The 20,492-nt window shown below is 47.3% G+C and overlaps 1 protein-coding gene across 1 annotated transcript in view; it reads left to right on the forward strand.

Annotated features, from left to right (window-relative positions):
• Nucleotides 1-20,492, forward strand: part of Cad74A (cadherin 74A) — a 30,017-nt gene continuing 9,525 nt past the window's right edge. The window contains 17 exon segments of the mRNA XM_089737118.1: nucleotides 1-268; nucleotides 3,033-3,227; nucleotides 4,137-4,280; nucleotides 5,682-5,830; nucleotides 6,671-6,799; nucleotides 7,092-7,310; nucleotides 9,846-10,058; nucleotides 10,344-10,971; nucleotides 10,974-11,167; nucleotides 11,240-11,435; nucleotides 11,524-11,827; nucleotides 12,591-13,473; nucleotides 13,743-13,928; nucleotides 14,012-14,186; nucleotides 14,518-14,637; nucleotides 14,770-14,990; nucleotides 15,852-15,978. Of these exon segments, the coding sequence (XP_089593244.1) occupies nucleotides 3,038-3,227; nucleotides 4,137-4,280; nucleotides 5,682-5,830; nucleotides 6,671-6,799; nucleotides 7,092-7,310; nucleotides 9,846-10,058; nucleotides 10,344-10,971; nucleotides 10,974-11,167; nucleotides 11,240-11,435; nucleotides 11,524-11,827; nucleotides 12,591-13,473; nucleotides 13,743-13,928; nucleotides 14,012-14,186; nucleotides 14,518-14,637; nucleotides 14,770-14,990; nucleotides 15,852-15,978 (4,078 nt within the window). The 5' untranslated portion in view covers nucleotides 1-268; nucleotides 3,033-3,037.

The raw sequence follows: 20,492 nt of genomic DNA on the forward strand, positions 1-20,492 counted from the left end.
AGCGAGACAGAAATAAGTCGTACGAATCCAACACAGCATACCGGTGCTGCAAGTTTTTGACAGTTTCTTCATTTCAAAGTTGGCGGAGTGATACCTCTAACGTCATGTTTGTTTATTAAGCGTTAATTAAATTTGCAAAAATAATAATAAATAGAAATAAAGTATATGTAAAAGGTTGAGTGGGACGTATAACATTCGAGTGAGAACCGTGTCAGCGGTGCGTGCTCTGTGCGCGAGTGTACATCGAGGAATGTAAGTAATACATAAGGTATGTAGCTGGTTTTGATAACTGTAAGTTGACAGTGAGATGGAGGCGTCACGACGTATTGTCGTGCGGAGTACGGACCACAAGATGCATGTTGGCACGCGCACGGGGCATCAAGGTCACACAGTCACACTGCGAGACTGTGCTGTGCTTGCCTGCAACGTTCGAGCACGACACTGCACGAGAGAAGAGACTGGACATTGTACTAATATGTGTGACACACAATATGCTTTACTATGTTAGTCCCCGGCCGATGACTATTGTTCTAACAATTATAATAAAAATGCCAGTCATTAAGTGAGTCAGCGCGGGCATAGTAATACGCACATTTTGGTTACATAAGCGATAAATTGTTATAGTTGCGTTCTTGTAGTTTGTCTTCAGTTCCGGGTTCTGTTCTGAACTAGTTAGCAATTCATATAGTCTCCGGCGAACTCTACAACTAGGGCACGACGGCGTCGGTTCATTGTCCACAACCTGACTGATTCCCACGAGCCTCGAGTATGGTTCCCATTTGTTTCGTCATTGAAGTGAATGATAATGACACGTCCATGGCCATGCCTGCTGCCGCACGAGCAGAGGCAGACGGCAGCCGCGTCCTCCATCGTGGACCCTTGCGTGTCTACTACACAGTCTCTCTAGTGCGATTTAGTCTTCATAGATTTTATTCGGATCAGTCGATTTTTCATCCCGCTGGACCTTTGTACGTTATTCATGATGCGTCACATTTTGTGCACAAAAATAAAACTATTTCTGAAATAATATCGTTTGAAAGTTTCACATGGCAAAATGATGAACCCACATGATCATGAGCGACCAAGTCTAAATATAGAAACTCATAAGCTCACTGGCTCACAATAATCACGATGGAATGATGTATTTATTCACATCAATTATGATAGCTACACGAGTAGGTATAGAAGGGAGCTCTACATAACTTATCTTTAGCTTTACATTCTCAGTTAAAGCTCAGCAGATGTATAAAAGCACTTGCATAACTCAATATTCACAAAATAATGTAATTTGTGAGTTGTATCTGCAGGTGTGGCAGGTGTGGCAGGTGTGGTGGGTGTGGGGTGAGTTCAATTATCACATTTGTCACGGCTCGTCCCGTGCGGCTCACTGACTCAATGCCGAATGCATAGATCACACTTTACAAGTAGTGTAGTGTTTGACTTGAGGTTTCGTCTTCACAATTTGTACCGAGACCGATAAGTAAGTAGGTACATACTATGAATACCAGTCAACGCCTCGAACGTCAGCAGTGAATAGCGCTGTTCTTCAAGACGCTGACCTCCTAACTGTCCCGGCAAACAATAACACTGTTCTTGCGCGGCTCGAGAGAGCGGGGTCGTAAAACAATTTCCGTGTGACGTCATCATGGAGCAAACTGTACTAATGGTCACAGAAACATTCAACTCGAACGAAAGTTGACAAGTGTTAAACACACCACCACCGTGTACAGGATAGCGTTGCACTTTAAACTTGTCGCCATATTGTTGTTGTTGTATTGTTGTTTCTTTTTCTTTTATTTCTTTTGTGCCTACAAGTCGATTATTCGGCCAACCTGATGGTGAGCGGGTACCGTCGTCCATGGACATCAGCAGTACTAAAGAGTAGGACGACATCAGTTATCCCAATTCAATGAGACTTCGATTTCGATTAATCACCATATGATGTCGTTCGGTATCTTGTGATACCTCTGCAGTGAAAAGGTTGTGAGTTGGCCTGCTAAGAGCTACGTGTGCCCGATATTCCAACTGTGACTGGTCTCGGTGAGCCCAGCGCATCACAGCGCTGTGACACTACAATTTACAGTCAAACCACAGTAATTGTACGTATTAGTACTTATTAGTCGTAATGTAATGTCTGCTTGCCCCGGACGCCCGGACACGACACGCGACAGGATGAGTGTCATTTCTGTGGCCGCCCGGACAGCCAGCGCTCTTACTGCAGTGCAGGAGTATCGGAACGCGGAATTTAAATCGTTTTAGAAATTTTTTGAAAGATTCTCAAAGCGCTTAACTTTATAGGGCAGTAAAATTAAAGCCAAATAATAGATGGCGTCAACAACATGATTTGCATAAGCAATTGCAATACTTAGTCAAAGTATTAATGTTAATTATAACATAATTTATTATTAATATATAATATGCTTTATTATTATTTGAGTATTTTGACAATCATTTATGTTTTTAAACAATAAATTAAACATTAAACATCTTCTGAACAATTTCACATCCAAACAGTGTGTACTAAATATTAATTATGGCAGAATAACAGCTTCATATTACTAGTAATAAATAAATAATAACATAGAATAAACTAAACTATTAATCATGTTAATTATTGCCAATAGTGGCGGTTTGCGACCATACACTCGTACTCGTACCTGGCTGTATGTCATTGTGTATTATCTATGTACCTACCTGGCTGGCAGTAGATGATGGCCCGTGCACTATTTGGTTGACATTATTAACTATATTTAGATTGTATGTAACATTTAATAAAAATGAATACAATTACCTTTGTTAAAATTACATTCCTTTAGTGCTTTGGCAAATGCGTTTATCGACCATTATATGCGTTTATATTGTATATTTGATGACAACTATTTTACATACACAGGAAGCTGCATACGATTTTTATTTTATTTTAACAGGATACGCGGGAATATTTCCGGCACATCAGCCATGTAGAATCACCTCACGGTGTTAATATGTAAAGCTAACAGTAATATTGTACAAATGTAGTCGTATGTTTTCAGAGGAAATGGCAGAGATCCTGCCGCGGCGAGGGGCGGACAGCTGGCCCGTACCCCTGCTGCTGCTTGCCGTACTGCATCACGTCACGGCACAGCACGTGAACCGCGCGCCTCACTTCGTGCCGCAAGTCGGGGACATGTCTCACTTCACGCTCGCAGAGGACACGCCGGTCGGGACTCCCGTTTATCAACTCAAAGGTAACCAATATTTAATTAACCCTTTTCTGATTTTTTTCCGACAAGGGGCCGAACCTCACGCGTGGCTTCTACGCTTAGAGGATTTTCGGGGTATGTGTATTTTGACGTCTACAGATGTTCGGAGCAGACCGCGGGCCCAAAGATCTCTTTTGGGTTTTACCTACCAAATGAATCCCTTAGAAATCTTTCCCCTCACGTCTGATCTCCACGCGGGGCTATAATTCGTGCAGAGTAAGGAGCTACCCCCAGTGAGGGAGGCGATCGTCGACGACCAACGATGCTGGTTTCCGTGATGCGGCAGCGCTCCGCACAGCCTGAACCCCCTCAAGTTACCCCTGACCATCACAGAGAAGAAACTACCTCTTAGGGGTCGGACGGCATGCTGTCGAGAGGGAAGAAGGGCTCTCCCTCTTCCGCTCCGCCGCCATCTTGTAGATGTCGAGCATCGCCTGACATCGACTCGTTGCTGTCAATCGTCGTAGGCCCGGGAGTGTTGCTAGCACTGGCCCTAGCAAGAGCAGTGTCTCGCAGAATCTACCACCGGATCGGAAACGTGACCTACTGAGAAGATCCGGCGAGAAACTCAGTGGAGGGTGTCTATGGGTTAGTTTACTCGTCGGGCCCTTCGTCGCAAGCTACGGATTCGGCAAGGACGGTGACTGGTTGGCAGCGACAGGTACGGTCCTGTCTTCACGACGAGAAGCCGGCGCTACTCTGTGAAAACAGGGCATTACTGGAGACATCAACCTCATGTCTGTGAATGGGGTATTCATGTTATAGTGACTATGAAAGCGGATAGGTATGCTAAAGAGTAGGTGTACTATAGCTGCATGAATTAAGGTATTTGTTGGCATACATAATTATTGCTTTAAGAGAAAAAGCTTTGTTAACAAGTGTGTGCAACCGCAGGCATCGATCCGGAGAACGATCAACTACGGTACTCGATATCTGGGCAACACTTGTCGGTGGACGCACTGAGTGGCGTGGTGACCCTCGTGCGGAGCCTCGACCGTGAGGAGCTGGACCAGCTCGAGGTCATCATCAGCATCACTGGTCAGTGCCGTTATTGCACTATGTGCACATTTCTTATTTTCTATATGCTTAGAGTATGTATTCAGTAAGAAGTCGCGAAGGGAGCATCCAGCTTCTATATTTAAATGATATTGATCGTGTTGCCGTGAGAATTTCAGGACTTGTCTAATTTGGTTATTTCCACAGCATTTTTTCTTTTGTTTATCTTGCAAAAGAGGACTATGCGAGTAACGTATAATGTAAAAATCGAGATTCACTACGCCGGATGAATAAAGATATCGGCACGCCCACAGTTGCACCACAAAATATTATATTTTTACTAGTATCATGTACGTCTTTCAGAATTTTACCTTATACATATTACTTATATGATTACAGTGACATACCTTCGAAGAACACTAGAAATAAAAGTAAACTTGTTTAGCTCTTATAGAAAGGCCTGCAGAAAGTAATTAGCTCGTTCCTTGACTAGTGCATAATTTACTATAACAAAATCCTAGGGGCTATTTTGAATCTCCGCTTTAAAATTATTAAAATAATAACTAAAAGTACCTCAACGGCAAAGGCTTAACAATCAGGCGCGGATGTTGTCTCAAGACGCGGGGCTCTCCCCACGCATCAGCAACACTGAAAAGATGGTTGGTCTTCCTGGATGAGCCCTTGCTCACCCACCTGCTCTGGAAAGCCTTCCAGGCCACCAGTACTCTTTCAATCATAAAAAAAGATGGTTGGTCAGTGCTAAGAAATGCACCTGTAGGCCTCTGTTCTAGTCCTAATCATGTTTATTTTATAGAATTCTTTTTTTATGTACTGATGGTACATAAGCATATTATAAAAAAAGAAAGCCCTGAGTTTCTTGACATTCTTCTCCACGGTGAAAATGATTTGCTAATCGGTGATAAGGTTGCGACGATTTGTAAGTGCCTTTTTTTATTATTTTTTTATTGCTTAGATGGGTGGACGAGCTCACAGCCCACCTGGTGTTAAGTGGTTACTGGAGCCCATAGACATCTACAACGTAAATGCGCCACCCACCTTGAGATATAAGTTCTAAGGTCTCAGTATAGTTACAACGGCTACCCCACCCTTCAAACCAAAACGCATTACTGCTTCACGGCAGAAATAGGCAGGGCGGTGGTACTTACCCGTGCGGACTCACAATAGGTCCTACCACCAGTGGAAAAGGCCTGCGAAGGCTTACCAGAAAAAAAGCGCTTTGACTTTACTTTTAATAATGAGGCACAATATACCGTCTTTTCGACTATTTCTCTGTCGAAGCCACCCCATGTTTCCAGTCTCAAAGTAGATCAGAAAATAGAAAAAGAAAGACACATTTACCTTGAACATCTACAGCGGTGTTGTACAGACTTACATGTATTTCTCTTACTTAGTTTAATCTGTTGTGTTGTTGTGCGTGATCAGACGAGGCCAGGGAGTCATCGGAGCCGAACACCGTGTCTCTGCGGCGCGTGATCCCGGTCACCGACGTCAACGATAACCCGCCCGTCTTCCTCAACCGGCCCTACATAGTGAACATCAGCGAGGCGGCCCCGGTGGGGGCAGAGCTCCAGGTCTGCTCCATCACCAGTCACGAATCATATGGGATCTTCTGGATGTCATAGACCCACCCCGCCGCGTTACTGTTGTGACGGCAACACGGAGTCAGGTGTCTTGAGAGCCCGTACTGGGAGGTACCACCATCCGGCCTAGTTCTGCCACTAAGCAGTAATGCTGTCCAATTTAAAAAAGCAGGACAGTCATTATACATAGTATGCAATTGAGACATAGACCTCATGTCTTGAGACGGGTGGTGAGGTGCGGAAGACAATCTTTCATCACATCATGACCGCTTTTGAGCACTTTGTACAGCTCATCAGTACGAATGTTTGATAAAGTCCATTCACCGTAAGCTTTCTGTAACATTGTCGGTGAGTCCAAACACGAAATTCCATTGGCGATGGAAAATTTAAGACAAACTTTTTGTTCAATGTTTTTGCCCAGTATAAAATTAGCAATGCACAATAAACATAATATAACTACAAATAGAACTAAATTTAATCTGAATAACAGATGGAACTCAAACTGCGCGCCAAAATAGAAAACAGCTTTTCGACTTTTTTTTTATTGCCCTTGTAGGCAGACGTTCATACAGCCCACCTGACGGTGAGTGGTTACCGTCGCCTATGGACCTCAGCAATGCCAGGGGCAGAGCCAGGCCGCTGCCTACCAAATTATACCTGACTGACCTGTATTATAAGTTTTATTGGGATTGTATTATGTCATTCCGTCTAGAATCACTTATTGAATATTTATAATTAATATACATCGAGATATTATGATAATATAATCTAATCTCGATGTTAATATACCTGCTTTTTTTTACAAATTACAAATGATTAAATTATTTTCAGATAAATCCAAAAATACTAGTAACAGACCGAGACGCCGGACTAAACGCAAATCTCCTGGTGACGTGTTCCACCAGGGAGAAGGGCAGCGACGCTGAGGCGTGCGCCACCTTCAGGGTCGAGACTGTCGTGGTGAGCTGCTGCATGTTCACGGAAATAAACTTATCATTATGGTTGAATGTGGGAAAACAACTCCTGCACGGGAACCAACAATGATATGTATATTGTTACATTCCAAAACACACACTGCAGACAGAATTGCGCTTTTACCAGTTACCAATGACCGGTCTGTTTCCTGAACGACCGGATTAAAAATGCCGTGACACTGTCAGTGACCGTACAATTAATTCAGGATAATAGTTGATGATGCCAATAGTCAAGCAAAGCTGTAAGCGGGCCGGTTCTAATTAGCAACGTCGCGCAGTTATCGTCGAGCGAGTACGAGGTGCGGCTGTTCGTGGACGCCGCGCTGGACTACGAGCGCAGGTCGGCGTACGTGGTGACGCTGCAGGCCGCCGACGCGTCCGAGTCCCCGCTGCGCGCCGCCGCCAGCGTCGCCGTCGCCGTGCGGGACGAGCAGGACCAGCCGCCCGTCTTCCTCAACGCGCCCTACTCCGCCACCGTGCCAGAGAACACGCCCACAGTAATTGTGCTACTCTCTACTCCACAAGCCCGCCAGCTTTTGACTTCTTTGACAATTCACAATTGACAATCTTGCGACTATGTCGTGGTGCGATCAGAGCAAATGATGTGCCAACCATTTTACGTGCAAGCACGAACGAACAAAATCTAACACGCCAAATGTATTGACGCCGTAATGTCCATTAGAAATTACGTTCTGTTGTACGGAATTGAAAAAATATCTTTTTAAAAAAGATTTTATTGACAAAATGAATATATAAAGATTTCACGACGATTAATGACGGCAACCGTGCCGTGTGGAATTAGGAATAGGACTGACTGGATAGGGAGGGGATTGTTCTCTAATAAAGGATCATAACTGATGATGCTATTCGGGAAAGGTGACAGTTCGTACGTATGATTATAATATTGTTTTAGATTACGTTGGCTTGAAGTCATATCATCACATATCGTTTGCGCTAGTTTCCAGCTTTATATTTACTCTCTCGTTCACTATTATAAATAAACGACCGTATAGACAAGACAACGTGAATACCGCTACCTACCTTGAAACATGAAGTCACAGTCTTCACGTGTCGGATAGCGCCTTTCGCATGCCTTGAACTAGAACTTCGCGAACTTCGTCTTGCATTAAAATACGACAAGATGGTGGTACTTGCTCACGAGGATCACACTACGCTCTGCTACTGAGTGTGCTCCATAGAGGACACGCGTCAACAACACGACTTTCCCCCGATGGAAGTTAAAGACTTGATCAAAGACCTACGTCCTCGCAAGGCTCCCGGTTCCGACAGTATATCCAACCGCGTTATTAAACTTCTACTCGTCCAACTCATCGTGATGTTGGCATCTATTTTCAATGCCACTATGGCGAACTGTATCTTTCCCGCGGTGTGGAAAGAAGCGGACGTTATCGGCATACATAAACCCGGTAAACCAAAAAATCATCCGACGAGCTACCGCCCGATTAGCCTCCTCATGTCTCTAGGCAAACTGTATGAGCGTCTGCTCTACAAACGCCTCAGAGACTTCGTCTCAACCAAGGGCATTCTCATCGATGAACAATTCGGATTCCGTACAAATCACTCATGCGTTCAACAGGTGCACCGCCTCACGGAGCACATTCTTGTGGGGCTTAATCGACCAAAACCGTTATACACGGGAGCTCTCTTCTTCGACGTCGCAAAAGCGTTCGACAAAGTCTGGCACAACGGTTTGATTTTCAAACTATTCAACATGGGCGTGCCGGATAGTCTCGTGCTCATCATACGGACTTCTTGTCGAACCGCTCTTTTTGATATCGAGTCGAAGGAACCCGCTCCTCCCCACGACCTCTCACAGCTGGAGTCCCGCAAGGCTCTGTTCTCTCACCCCTCCTATTTAGCTTATTCGTTAACGATATTCCCCGGTCGCCGCCGACCCATTTAGCTTTATTCGCCGACGACACGACTGTTTACTATTCCAGTAGAAACAAGTCCCTAATCGCGAAGAAGCTTCAGAGCGCAGCCCTAGCCCTAGGATAGTGGTTCCGAAAATAGCGCATAGACATCAACCCAGCGAAAAGTACTGCGGTGCTATTTCAGAGGGGAAGCGCCACACGGATTTCCTCCCGGATTAGGAGGAGGAATCTCACACCCCCGATTACTCTCTTTAGACAACCCATACCCTGGGCCAGGAAGGTCAAGTACCTGGGCGTTACCCTGGATGCATCGATGACATTCCGCCCGCATATAAAATCAGTCCGTGACCGTGCCGCGTTTATTCTCGGTAGACTTTACCCCATGATCTGTAAGCGGAGTAAAATGTCCCTTCGGAACAAGGTGACACTTTACAAAACTTGCATAAGGCCCGTCATGACTTACGCGAGTGTGGTGTTCGCTCACGCGGCCCGCACACACATAGACACCCTCCATCTCTACAATCCCACTTTTGCAGGTTAGCCGTCGGACCTCCGTGGTTCGTGAGGAACGTTGACCTACGCGACGACCTGGGCCTCGAATCTATCCGGAAATACATGAAGTCAGCGTCGGAACGGTACTTCGATAAGGCTATGCGTCATGATAATCGCCTTATCGTTGCCGCCGCTGACTACTCCCCGAATCCTGATCATGCAGGAGCCAGTCACCGTCGACGCCCTAGACACGTCCTTACGGATCCATCAGATCCAATAACCTTTGCATTAGACGCCTTCAGCTCTAACACTAGGAGCAGGCTTAGGGACCCCGGTAACCGTACTCGTCGAACTTGACAAAGAGTTCGTCGTGTAACCTAACCCATGAATCAGCTCGCTGAGTTTCTCGCCGGATCTTCTCAGCGGGTCGCGATTCCGATCCGGTAGTAGATTCATTCGCGAAGCAGCTGCTCTTGAGCTGTTAGGTCTCCTTCGGAGGCGCTCGGGTAGCTGTTAGCAAATCCCACCCCTCCTGGCTGAGCCTTTGCTCCTGTCCTGGTGAAACTGGAAAGGCCTCCGGGCCAACAGTAATCCTTCAATAATAAAAAAAAAAAAAAAAACACGACTTTCTTTATTTATTTATAGAACACCAGTATACTAGAAATAATAGCAAAAGACGGTGACACAGCCAACCCGAGAGCAGTTCTTTTAACTATTGAGGGTGATACGGAAGGGTACTTCAAGTTGGTCCCCGAGAAGCCACTAGGGCGCGGTGTACTAGTCACTTCTGATAATCCAATCGACAGAGAAAGTGAAACTGTTTTACAAAACGGAGGAGTCTATACTTTCTTCATAAAGGTGGGTTTTTTTTTTGTTTTTTTCTATAGCATAAATACTGTTACGCGCTGGGCCTCTGAATAAATATAGCTCTCACCGAAGTACAAATTAAATCTCTATTTAAAACCGCCTTCGCTTCAGATGATCCCTTCGCTGTTTCGCTTCGAGTAGAACCGATTACTAATTGTCTTCATTTAATCTCTACTACGCTTTTATAATCAACACGACAAGTCTACAATGGCGTTACTCTTACCGACGTAACAATACAGTGATATAAATACAAAATAACGTTAATTGATTTCTCAGGCTACCGAACTAATAAACAACGAAGTGCCCTCGGACTACACGGTGACTTCGATCACCATCATAGTGACGGACGTCGATGATCACGCTCCGAGATTCAATAAAGATGTCTTCGATATTTCAATACCTGAAAACATAGAAAACGGCAGCCCCATACCAGGACTATCTATTTACGTTGAAGATGATGATATCGGACAAAACAGTAAATACGACTTGAAGTTGCGGGACGTGCTTAATTCGAGAGATGTATTCGCCGTGACTACGGAACACGGCGAAGGACGAACGCCAATCACCATCAAAGTAACAGATTCTTCCCGCTTAGACTACGACGTAGACAGTGATGAAGGCAGGTTGTTCAGTTTCGACATAGTGAGTTCACTGAACGACGTGGAGCTCTCGGCGGCTAGAGTCAATATTAAACTTTTAGATGTCAATGATAACGCTCCGGTTTTCAAACGGGCAACTTATAAATTCGATACTTTAGAAAATACTACCATTGGGTCAAAGGTAGGAGACGTTGCAGCGACAGACAAAGATTTCGGTATATTCGGAGAACTTGAGTATACTTTGACTGGCTTCGGATCCAATCTATTCAGTACTGATAAGCAAAGAGGTGGATTGTATGTCCAGAAGAGTTGGACTATGAGAAACAAAAGAGTTACAGTCTAACACTTTTCGCTAAAGATGGCGGAGGTAAAAGCTCATCCACTAGTATCTTCATCGATGTGTTAGATGTCAACGACAATGCTCCTATATTTGAGGCAACCGAGTACACCAGGACCATCAGAGACGGCGCCACCAGCTTCGAGCCACAGCTCGTTCTGCGAGTAAGTTTTTTAAGTATCACTTTTTTATTAGTTGTGTCATCGTGATGAAGTTTCTCACAAATTTATTTTCAGGCTATAGACGTCGATGGGCCGACTCAAGGAAATGGTCGCATTAAATATTTAATAGAATCTGATAACAGCATTAACAATAAAGGCAGGGCGTTCGAAATAGATGAAGACACCGGAGAGCTCAGCATTGTGGATAAGTTAGATAGCATGGACACTCCGAGGGGACAATATGAACTTATTATTCGAGCAACTGATTACGGTGGGCCTTTTAAGTTAGATGCCATACAAAGTCCAATAAGACACCACATATTTATAAGATCTAATGATGTTGAATCACAATGTTTCAGGCATACCAGCCCTTCATAACGACACTCGAGTCTATATTAGAGTCGGAGTCCCGGGAAATCAACGGCCTACGTTCAAAGGGAACTATCATCTGTACAAACACACCGGGAACAATCAGACTCTAGATAATACTAATGAATACTCGTTTGATCTGAATCCTATGAACTACAAAGCAACTATTAAAGAAAATGCAAAGCCGGGTGACACCGTGACCAAGGTGACTGCCAGCGACCCGGACGGGCTCGACGCGCTGCTCGTGTACTCCATCGTGTCCGGCTCCAAAGACAACTTCGTTATTCATGAAAAGTAAGCTCGGATTCGTTTTAAGTTTTCTAGGTAAGATCAATTTTTCTATTTGAGATGCTTGAAAAACCCGGAACTTTAATGATGTCACGTCGTACCTCTCTTAAGTGTGGAGGTAGAAGATGAAGGGAGGTGTTGTATTGTATGAACCACTAATCAGTATGTCGGATGCATAATTGCGAAAAAATAATAATTAGAGTAGCTCTCCAGGCCGTAACCGAGGGACCAAAAATAATGAAGAGTATCGACGAGAACGGTTCGCTAACTCAAAATCAAGTGGTAGGGGCGCGGCGGACGCACTCCACATTACTCGGTTATTTATTGAAGTTGGGTTTCTATGTAAACCACCAGTAGCCCGTGTTTAACTGATTTCTCAAATCCATGTCAAGTCAAAAATTCCATTTCCTTGTAGAAATATTTTTTCAAGTTTCTGAAAATTGTCTTTTCTAATGTATCAATATTGCGTTGGAAAGTCTCATTTTTTTTTCAAACAAACGAAAGCAAATACACCGCGTTCAAATTTTTGATAGATGATGGAACTAAATTACGCGTAGTCAACAGCCAGATGAGCTAGGAGTCAACATTTGTCCGCTGCGCTCAGCATAACAACAGTAATTTTAATATACTTGAGACTTGAACCTCAAATCTAACGACGAGTGATGTTGACCGTGTTAGAGCTCCGACTTAACACAAGGGAGCGTGAGCTCTTCAATGAATTCCAATCAGTTTAACACACAATATAATTCATTAAATCGTTTATTTCTAGAAGTGGACTGATAACCGTATCGAGCGACGCGAACCTGGACCGCGACGTGAGTCCGGAGCGCTACGAGCTCGTGGTGTCGGCCGTGGACAGCGGCACGCCCCTGCCGGAGACCGCCACCACCACGGTGCTCGTGCTCGTACAAGATGTTAACGATAAGCCGCCCAAGTTCAATTTCACGGAGTCCTCCACGTACATCTCTGAGAAGACCAAAGTCGGTGACGTTGTCGCTAAGATAGTAGCGTTCGACACTGATGTCAGTTCGAAACTTAAGTACAGTATTATGAAACCGATAAGAGCGCTCTCTAAGGCTGGTGTCCAGTTACAGCCGAACTCACCCTATGACTACGCCAACTTGTTCCACATCGAGGAGGACACCGGGGAGATCCGGGTCAACGGAACTCTGGACTACAACCAAGCCAGCATAGTTATTCTAACCGTAAAGGTGATTGACGTCAACGCCGAAATAGATAAAGACAAACAGTTTGCCACCATCGATCACACGATCTACATTCAGCCTTATGCTGATAAAAACCCCCAGTTTACGAATCCTGGTTGGACTACGTCGCGACCTTTGATTTATCACAAAATTAAAGAAGACCAACCTATCGGGAGCACCGTGCTCGTTCTCGCCGCTGAAGACCCAGTCTCGGGACATCTGGTGTCCAACTACAAAGTTATCAATTCAGAGACGGAATTACTTCAAGTGGACCCTCTAACGGGGCAAGTGGTTCTGACTAAGCACCTAGACTACGAGGAACTCACCAGCCCAAACCTAACACTGACCGTGAAGGCCACGAGTAGTGACGGCGCCCGGCACAGTGAAGCTAAGATAGTAATTGAAGTCATCAACATTAACGACAATCTACCGATATTCGAGAAAGAGGTACATCATTTCTGTTGGTTGTATACTTAGTATGTGATAGCACTCTGCTGCAATTCGCTCCGGGAGTCCTCTTTAGTTGATATCTACACCGTGTGCAACCTCTCTTGTAACAAACAACCCACGTGACAACTTCTTCGAACAGTGTCACGGTAGCACTCCGGCGTACTGGCGACACGACCCGACTGCACACTGTGCGCCCTTATTGATCGTGACACACTGAGGGTAGCGTTATTCATAACTTATTGTACCCTGAAAGTATACATTTTTAGGTTTACAGAGTGAGCGTTCTTGAATCTGTGAAGCATCCGGAACATATCGTGTCGGTGAAAGCAAATGACGCAGACGCCGTTCTCACTGAACAAGACAAGCTTGAGGGATATTCGGATATACGGTATGCACTGCGCGGAGAGAATTCAGAGCTGTTCACCATCAACAACGTCACAGGAGCGATACAGGTACATCCTCACGAATCTTCTGTTGTGTCCTATTAGTGGGTTCTGTACATTACATGAGTGAAGCATTGTATTGTTGAGTACAGATAGGCGCAGACAAGCATCTGGACCGGGAGCGGCAGTCGGTGCTGCGCGTGCTGGTGGAGGCGAGTGACGTGCCGCGCGGGGGCGCCCTCCGCCGCACGGCCGCCGCGCTGCTGCTCATAGACGTGCTCGACGTGGACGACAACGCGCCCGCCTTCGACAAGTCCCTCTACACCGGTAATTTGTCTCGACTCTAACCCACTGAGCCTTACAACTTGTAACCGCTCCGAATCTTTAACAGTAAGCTCAAGTGCTTGATCCTGCCTCCCATTGACGAAAAAATACAAACAATCAAAACAATATCGGTGTGTAGGTACCGAACAGCACATAAAATACGTTAGCTGTTTAGTTTTTTAATATATATAATTAAATTAATAAAAATATTTGCTCATTCTTCATTCTTCATTCATTACTCATCATTCATTCATTTTTATTTTTATTTTATCACATTTTTTTACATTGTAACTTAAATAACAATTTTATTCTTCCATTTTAATGCTAATTGCAGCTGTAGTTCCCGAGAACGTGCCGGTGGGAATGGGCGTGATCAACGTGACGGCCACCGACCCTGACGAGGGGCTCGGGGGGGAGATCCGATACGAATTCCTTGACGAGGGGGAAGCTGCAGGTTATCATAATAAAACTATTTGCATCCTTTCAGTTATCTGGTTGTTTGTTATAATTTGAATAATGATGATGGGTTCGGGACTAGGGTGGAGCGGAGTGGAGTAACTCAGAGGATGTATCGTGCTGTGCACAGGCTTGTTTAGCATCGAGCCGCGGTCGGGGTGGGTTCACACAAGCGGCGCGCTGACCGGGCGAGGCCGCACGGCGCCGTACCGGCTGCTGGTGGGCGCGACGGACGCCGGCGGACACGCGGCTGACGCGTCGCTTGCCGTCTACATCGGTGACGTCAGCGCTAACGATGGCGTGCCGCGCTTCATCCGGCCCGCTCCTGGAGAACTACTCACCGTCAACGAGGTAGGCTACGCACGCGTACTTTACCATGCGAAATAGACTCCGAGGCTAATGTTGATGGTTGTTTAGGATATGGCCTAGATCTGACGACTTACCGTGAATCGTCCCGCAACCACGTCCGAAGGTCCTGGTCAGGGATAAGTATTGCCCGCAGAATCAGTACATCTATCCTTCACTGTAGAAAGTCATAGGTCGCTGTTACTATTTTCCAATATTTTTTTATATGAAAGGGGAAACTTTACACACTATTTAAATTTTATGTGCGTACCGATGCGGCGACAGCGGCTTCGCGTGACAAACTCTGGTTCTGTTATTTTGGCGCGCTAACAGGCGGCCAGCGGGCAGCGGGCAGCGGGCAGGTGGTGGCGCTAGTGTCGCGCCGAAGAACCATTTCCCACGGAAATTGTGCATTCCGATACACACAATACGTCGTAGACTCAGTATAAGAAAAAAAATAAAAAATAATACATATAAACCAAATTGTGTCGCATTACGTACTTAAAGAATAAAAAAAAGAAATGATTCATAATAAAAAATAATTATTATAATATAAACTTATATATTTTACAACAAACTATTACGGGACGGAACAATAGTAAAAATGTCTTCCTGTATGCGTGTGATTAGTAGGACCTTGGTATTCACTTAACACCCGTAAATACATATATATTATTATACCACAACGTAAAAAAATAAAAATTTTCTTTATCTTATAAAGTGTCCAGTTATAAAGTAATGATGAGCCCAGTTTATTTTACAATGAGGGGCACCATCGGTTAAATTCTACTCGTCTTAAAACAGCATAGTAAGATCTCCAGTCACATACACACTTCTCTCAAAGCTAAAATAGGTATGCCTGCGCAGAACACAGCGCCGGGCACTGTAGTGTACGAGGTGGTGGCGACGGACCCAGATGACCCCACGCAGCCCTCCGGCCAGCTCCACTACTACATCCAGCAGAGCGATGACCTCACTCCCGCCTTCACCATCGGTAAACTTTATGTTTCGTTTGCTTATCTATTGCCATTCAAGGTAGACTACAAGACAGGCTACATTTCTAAGGATATGCGTTCTTGACGCATGTTTATGAGCGACTCCCACGATGAAGGCATAACATCGTGTAATTTTTTTAATTTTTTTATTTCATAGATACGTGAACGAGCTCACAGCCCACCTGGTGTTAAGTAGTCACCGGAGCCCATAGACATCTACAACGTAAATTCCGCCACCCACCTTGAGATATGAGCCGCAGTTCCGATTGCATCACCTTACAGTCCGGACGTGTTTTTGCGAGAAACTGTCGCTGCCGTCGCGATCTTGTGTCTTGAGTTTCGCTGCATTGTCGTTGTCGCATCGATCGCGGCATTGTTGCGAATTCTTGACGCACTATCGCTGGCGTCGCGACCTTGTGTCGTAAAAGCAACTCGAACTTGTCGATTGTGCATTCGTAACGACTTCACATTATCATCCACTCATATCATTTATTAAATTTATTTATTTATTCGGCGAGTAAAACAGTCTCTTTCGAGACTAACCCCCCGCTGAGATCACCGCTTGTTGTGGCATTCCCACAACCCAGTGGGGCCCCACCTTACCAAACTTCCACCCCAATCCTAGCCGACTGCCGTTTTCACGGCAAAGGCACTCCCCCCCCTTGGAGCTGGTAAAGCTCAGGGGGTGAACTCCTACTCAGGGGACTCGCCTTTCGGCGAGTGTGCCTTAAGTCCCGGGGACGCCCCCCCCGGGCAAAAACGGAAAAAAAATGGAAGAAGAGCTCTTAGGGTTTCTCGGGTTACTTGCCGAGAAGTACCCGGTGCTATCCAACCTCACGGCCGAATTCGCGGCCTACAGGGCCGCCCGCGCGAGTCCCGCCCCGCCCGCGTCCCTCGCCGCGTCATTTCGAGCCGCGCAGTCATGCCCCGCCCCCAAACCCAATTTGAGCGCACGTACGCACGTAGCGACTCACGAAGCGCCTAGCGCCAACGAAGCGCCTAACGCACCCGCGACGTCATTCTCGCCAATCTCATCCGTCGCGTCGTCCGTAATAATTAACTCAGGTTCAGACTCCGATACCGGATCGGAGATGGACTTCGAGTCCGCGACGAGCCCGCAGCCCGGAACCTCGGATGGGTTCCAAACGGTAAAACGCGGGAAAAAACGTACTCGCGCCGTGGAGTCCCGGAGCTCCACGACAAAACAAACAAAATCAGCGACTGCCTCCCGTCCGCAGGTAGTCGTGACACCGGAGTCGGACTCCGGCCGCCGCGCAACCCCACCGCCGCGTCCCAAGCCCGCACCCGCGCAAAAAACCGTCGCCCCGCCCCCGCTGATTCTCCAGGAGAAGTCAGCATGGAACCGCGTCTCCCAGGCCCTTCAGGCAAACAAAATAAATTATACCCATGCGCGTAACGTCGCGCATGGGATTCAAATAAAGGTCGCAACGCCGGGCGACCATAGGGCTCTATCCGCGTACCTCCGAAAGGAGAACATAGGTTTCCAAACCTATGCTCTTCAGGAGGACCGCGAGCTCCGCGTAGTAATACGCGGAGTTCCGAAGGAACTCGACATAGAGTACGTAAGGGAGGATCTGACCGCTCAGTCCCTCCCGATAGTAAGTGTGCACCGGATGCACAACGGACGCGACAAAAAACCATATAACATGGTTCTAGTCGCTCTAGAACCAACCCCGGAGGCCAAGAAAAAGATCGCATGTCTCGCGACAGTATGTGGCCTATCCGGGGTTACCATTGAAGCCCCCCATAGACGTGGCACTCCCGGACAGTGCCACAGATGCCAACTATATGGCCACTCGGCTCGGAATTGCCACGCGCGCCCCCGCTGCGTGAAGTGTCTCGGCGATCACGCCACGGTAGATTGCTCGCGAGTTAGGGAAACCGCGACCGAACCTCCAAGCTGTGTCCTATGCCTTAAGCAAGGGCACCCCGCGAATTACCGTGGATGTCCTAGGGCTCCGCGAAAACGTCCGACCCACCCAGCCCCCCGTACCGTCGGCCCAAAGACTTCGGTGCCTTCAGCACCGAAACCCGCCTTCGTACCGGCTGCGGTTCCCACCGTCTCGGCGTGGAACAAACCGCTGCCGTATACGAGGTCGGGAACACAAACCGCACCCCAGCCCCCGCTCGCGACACGTCCCGCGCCGCAGCCCCTGCTCGCACCTCCCCCCGCGCCCGCGTACCGTCCCCCGCAACCCTCAGCCGTCAACGACTTCACGCTCGTGCGCGACTTCGTCACGGCGGTCAACTTCGACCGTCTGCGATCGTTCGCAGACGCGATGCGAAGGGCGGTAAACCCCGAACAACGGCTCGCGGCCGCGTTCGAATACATGGACGTTTACGAGTCCGTGGCCCGTACTTTCTAAAATCACCGGTAATCAATGGCGCAAAACGCTAGAGAGAAACCATATTCCCTTACGTTAGCATTCTACAATGCTAACGGACTCGCGCGACAACGCGATCAAATTTACGAATTCCTCCGCGACAATCTTGTAGATATTCTGCTAGTGCAGGAGACCTGCCTGAAGCCCTCGCGTCGTGACCCGAAAGTCGCGAATTACGTCATGGTTAGGAATGACAGACTCACCGCCTCCAAAGGCGGGACTGCCATTTACTATAGGCGGGCCCTGCACGTTGTCCCTCTCGATACCCCTCGCTCTCACATATCGAGGCGTCAGTGTGCCGTATCTCGCTGACGGGACACCAGCCGATCGTCATCGCATCCGTCTATCTCCCCCCGGACAAGCCCCTTCTGAGCAGTGACATCGAGTCACTGTTCGGCATGGGAGACTCCGTCATCCTGGCAGGCGATTTAAATTGCCACCACACTAGGTGGAACTGCCACAGTTCAAACATAAACGGTAGGCGTCTCGACGCGTTTATAGACGACCTTACCTTCGAAGTAGTCGGTCCCCCAACCCCAACATGTTATCCGTATAACATCGCGCTCCGTCCGAGCACTATAGACCTGGCACTGCTGAGGAACGTAACTCTGCGCTTACGCTCCATCGAAGCAATGTCAGAGCTCGACTCAGACCACCGACCTGTCGTTATGCAGCTCGGTCGCCCCCACAACCCAGTCACAGCTACGAGGACCATGGTGGACTGGAAGAAGCTGGGCAAATGCTTAGCCGATGCCGCTCCACCAATCCTCCCCTGCGGCCCGGATTCAACTCCATCCCCCGAGGACACAGTCGAATCCATAAACATCATCACGGATCACATCTCTTCCGCGATCATAAGATCCTCAAAAGAAGTCGATGTGGAGGATAGCTTTCACCGCATCAGACTGTCCCCCGAACTTAGGAACCTCCTAAGAGTTAGAAACGCGGCAATCCGGGCCTACGATCAACTTCCCACGCACTCAAACCGGATTCGGATGCGTCGTCTACAGCGGGATGTAAAATCTCGCCTAAGCGACGCCCGAAATGAGAATTGGGATAGCTACTTAGAAGGACTCGCGCCTCTCATCAAGCATACTGGCGACTAGCAAGGACTCTCAAGTCCGAAACTACCGCTACTATGCCTCCTCTCGTACGCCCTTCAGGCCAACCACCGGCTTTCGATGACGATGACAAGGCAGAGTTGCTGGCCGATGCACTGCAAGAGCAGTGCACCACCAGCACTCAATACGCGGACCCCGAACACACCGAGGCAGTCGACAGGGAGGTCGAGCGCAGAGCTTCCCTGCCACCCTCGGACGCGTTACCCCCCATTACCTCTGACGAAGTTAGAGAAGTAATAGAAAACCTTCAACCTAAGAAGGCACCCGGCTCCGACGGCATCCGCAACCGCGCGTTAAAACTCTTACCAATCCAACTGATAACAATGTTGGCTACCATCTTAAATGCCGCTATGACGCACTGCATCTTTCCGGCGGTATGGAAAGAAGCGGACGTTATCGGTATACACAAGCCGGGCAAACCGAATAATGAAACCGCTAGTTACCGACCGATTAGTCTCCTCCCAGCGATAGGCAAAATTTACGAACGGCTCCTTCGGAAACGCCTCTGGGACTTCGTTACCGCGAATAAAATTCTAATAGACGAGCAGTTTGGATTCCGCGCCAAACACTCGTGCGTACAACAAGTGCACCGCCTCACGGAGCACATCTTAATAGGGCTAAATAGGCGTAAACAAATCCCGACCGGCGCCCTCTTCTTCGATGTAGCGAAGGCGTTCGACAAAGTCTGGCACAACGGTTTGATCTACAAACTGTACAACATGGGAGTGCCAGACAGACTCGTGCTCATCATACGAGACTTCTTGTCGAACCGTTCGTTTCGATATCGAGTAGAGGGAACTCGTTCTCGTCCCCGTCATCTGACTGCCGGAGTCCCGCAAGGCTCCGCACTCTCCCCGTTACTATTTAGTTTGTATATCAACGATATACCCCGGTCTCCGGAGACCCATCTAGCGCTCTTCGCCGATGACACGGCTATCTACTACTCGTGTAGGAAGATGTCGTTGCTTCATCGGCGACTCCAGACCG

This window comes from Bombyx mandarina, chromosome 22 (assembly GCF_030267445.1).
Source record: "Bombyx mandarina strain Sakado chromosome 22, ASM3026744v2".
In the NCBI taxonomy this organism is placed as follows: Eukaryota; Metazoa; Arthropoda; class Insecta; order Lepidoptera; family Bombycidae; genus Bombyx; species Bombyx mandarina.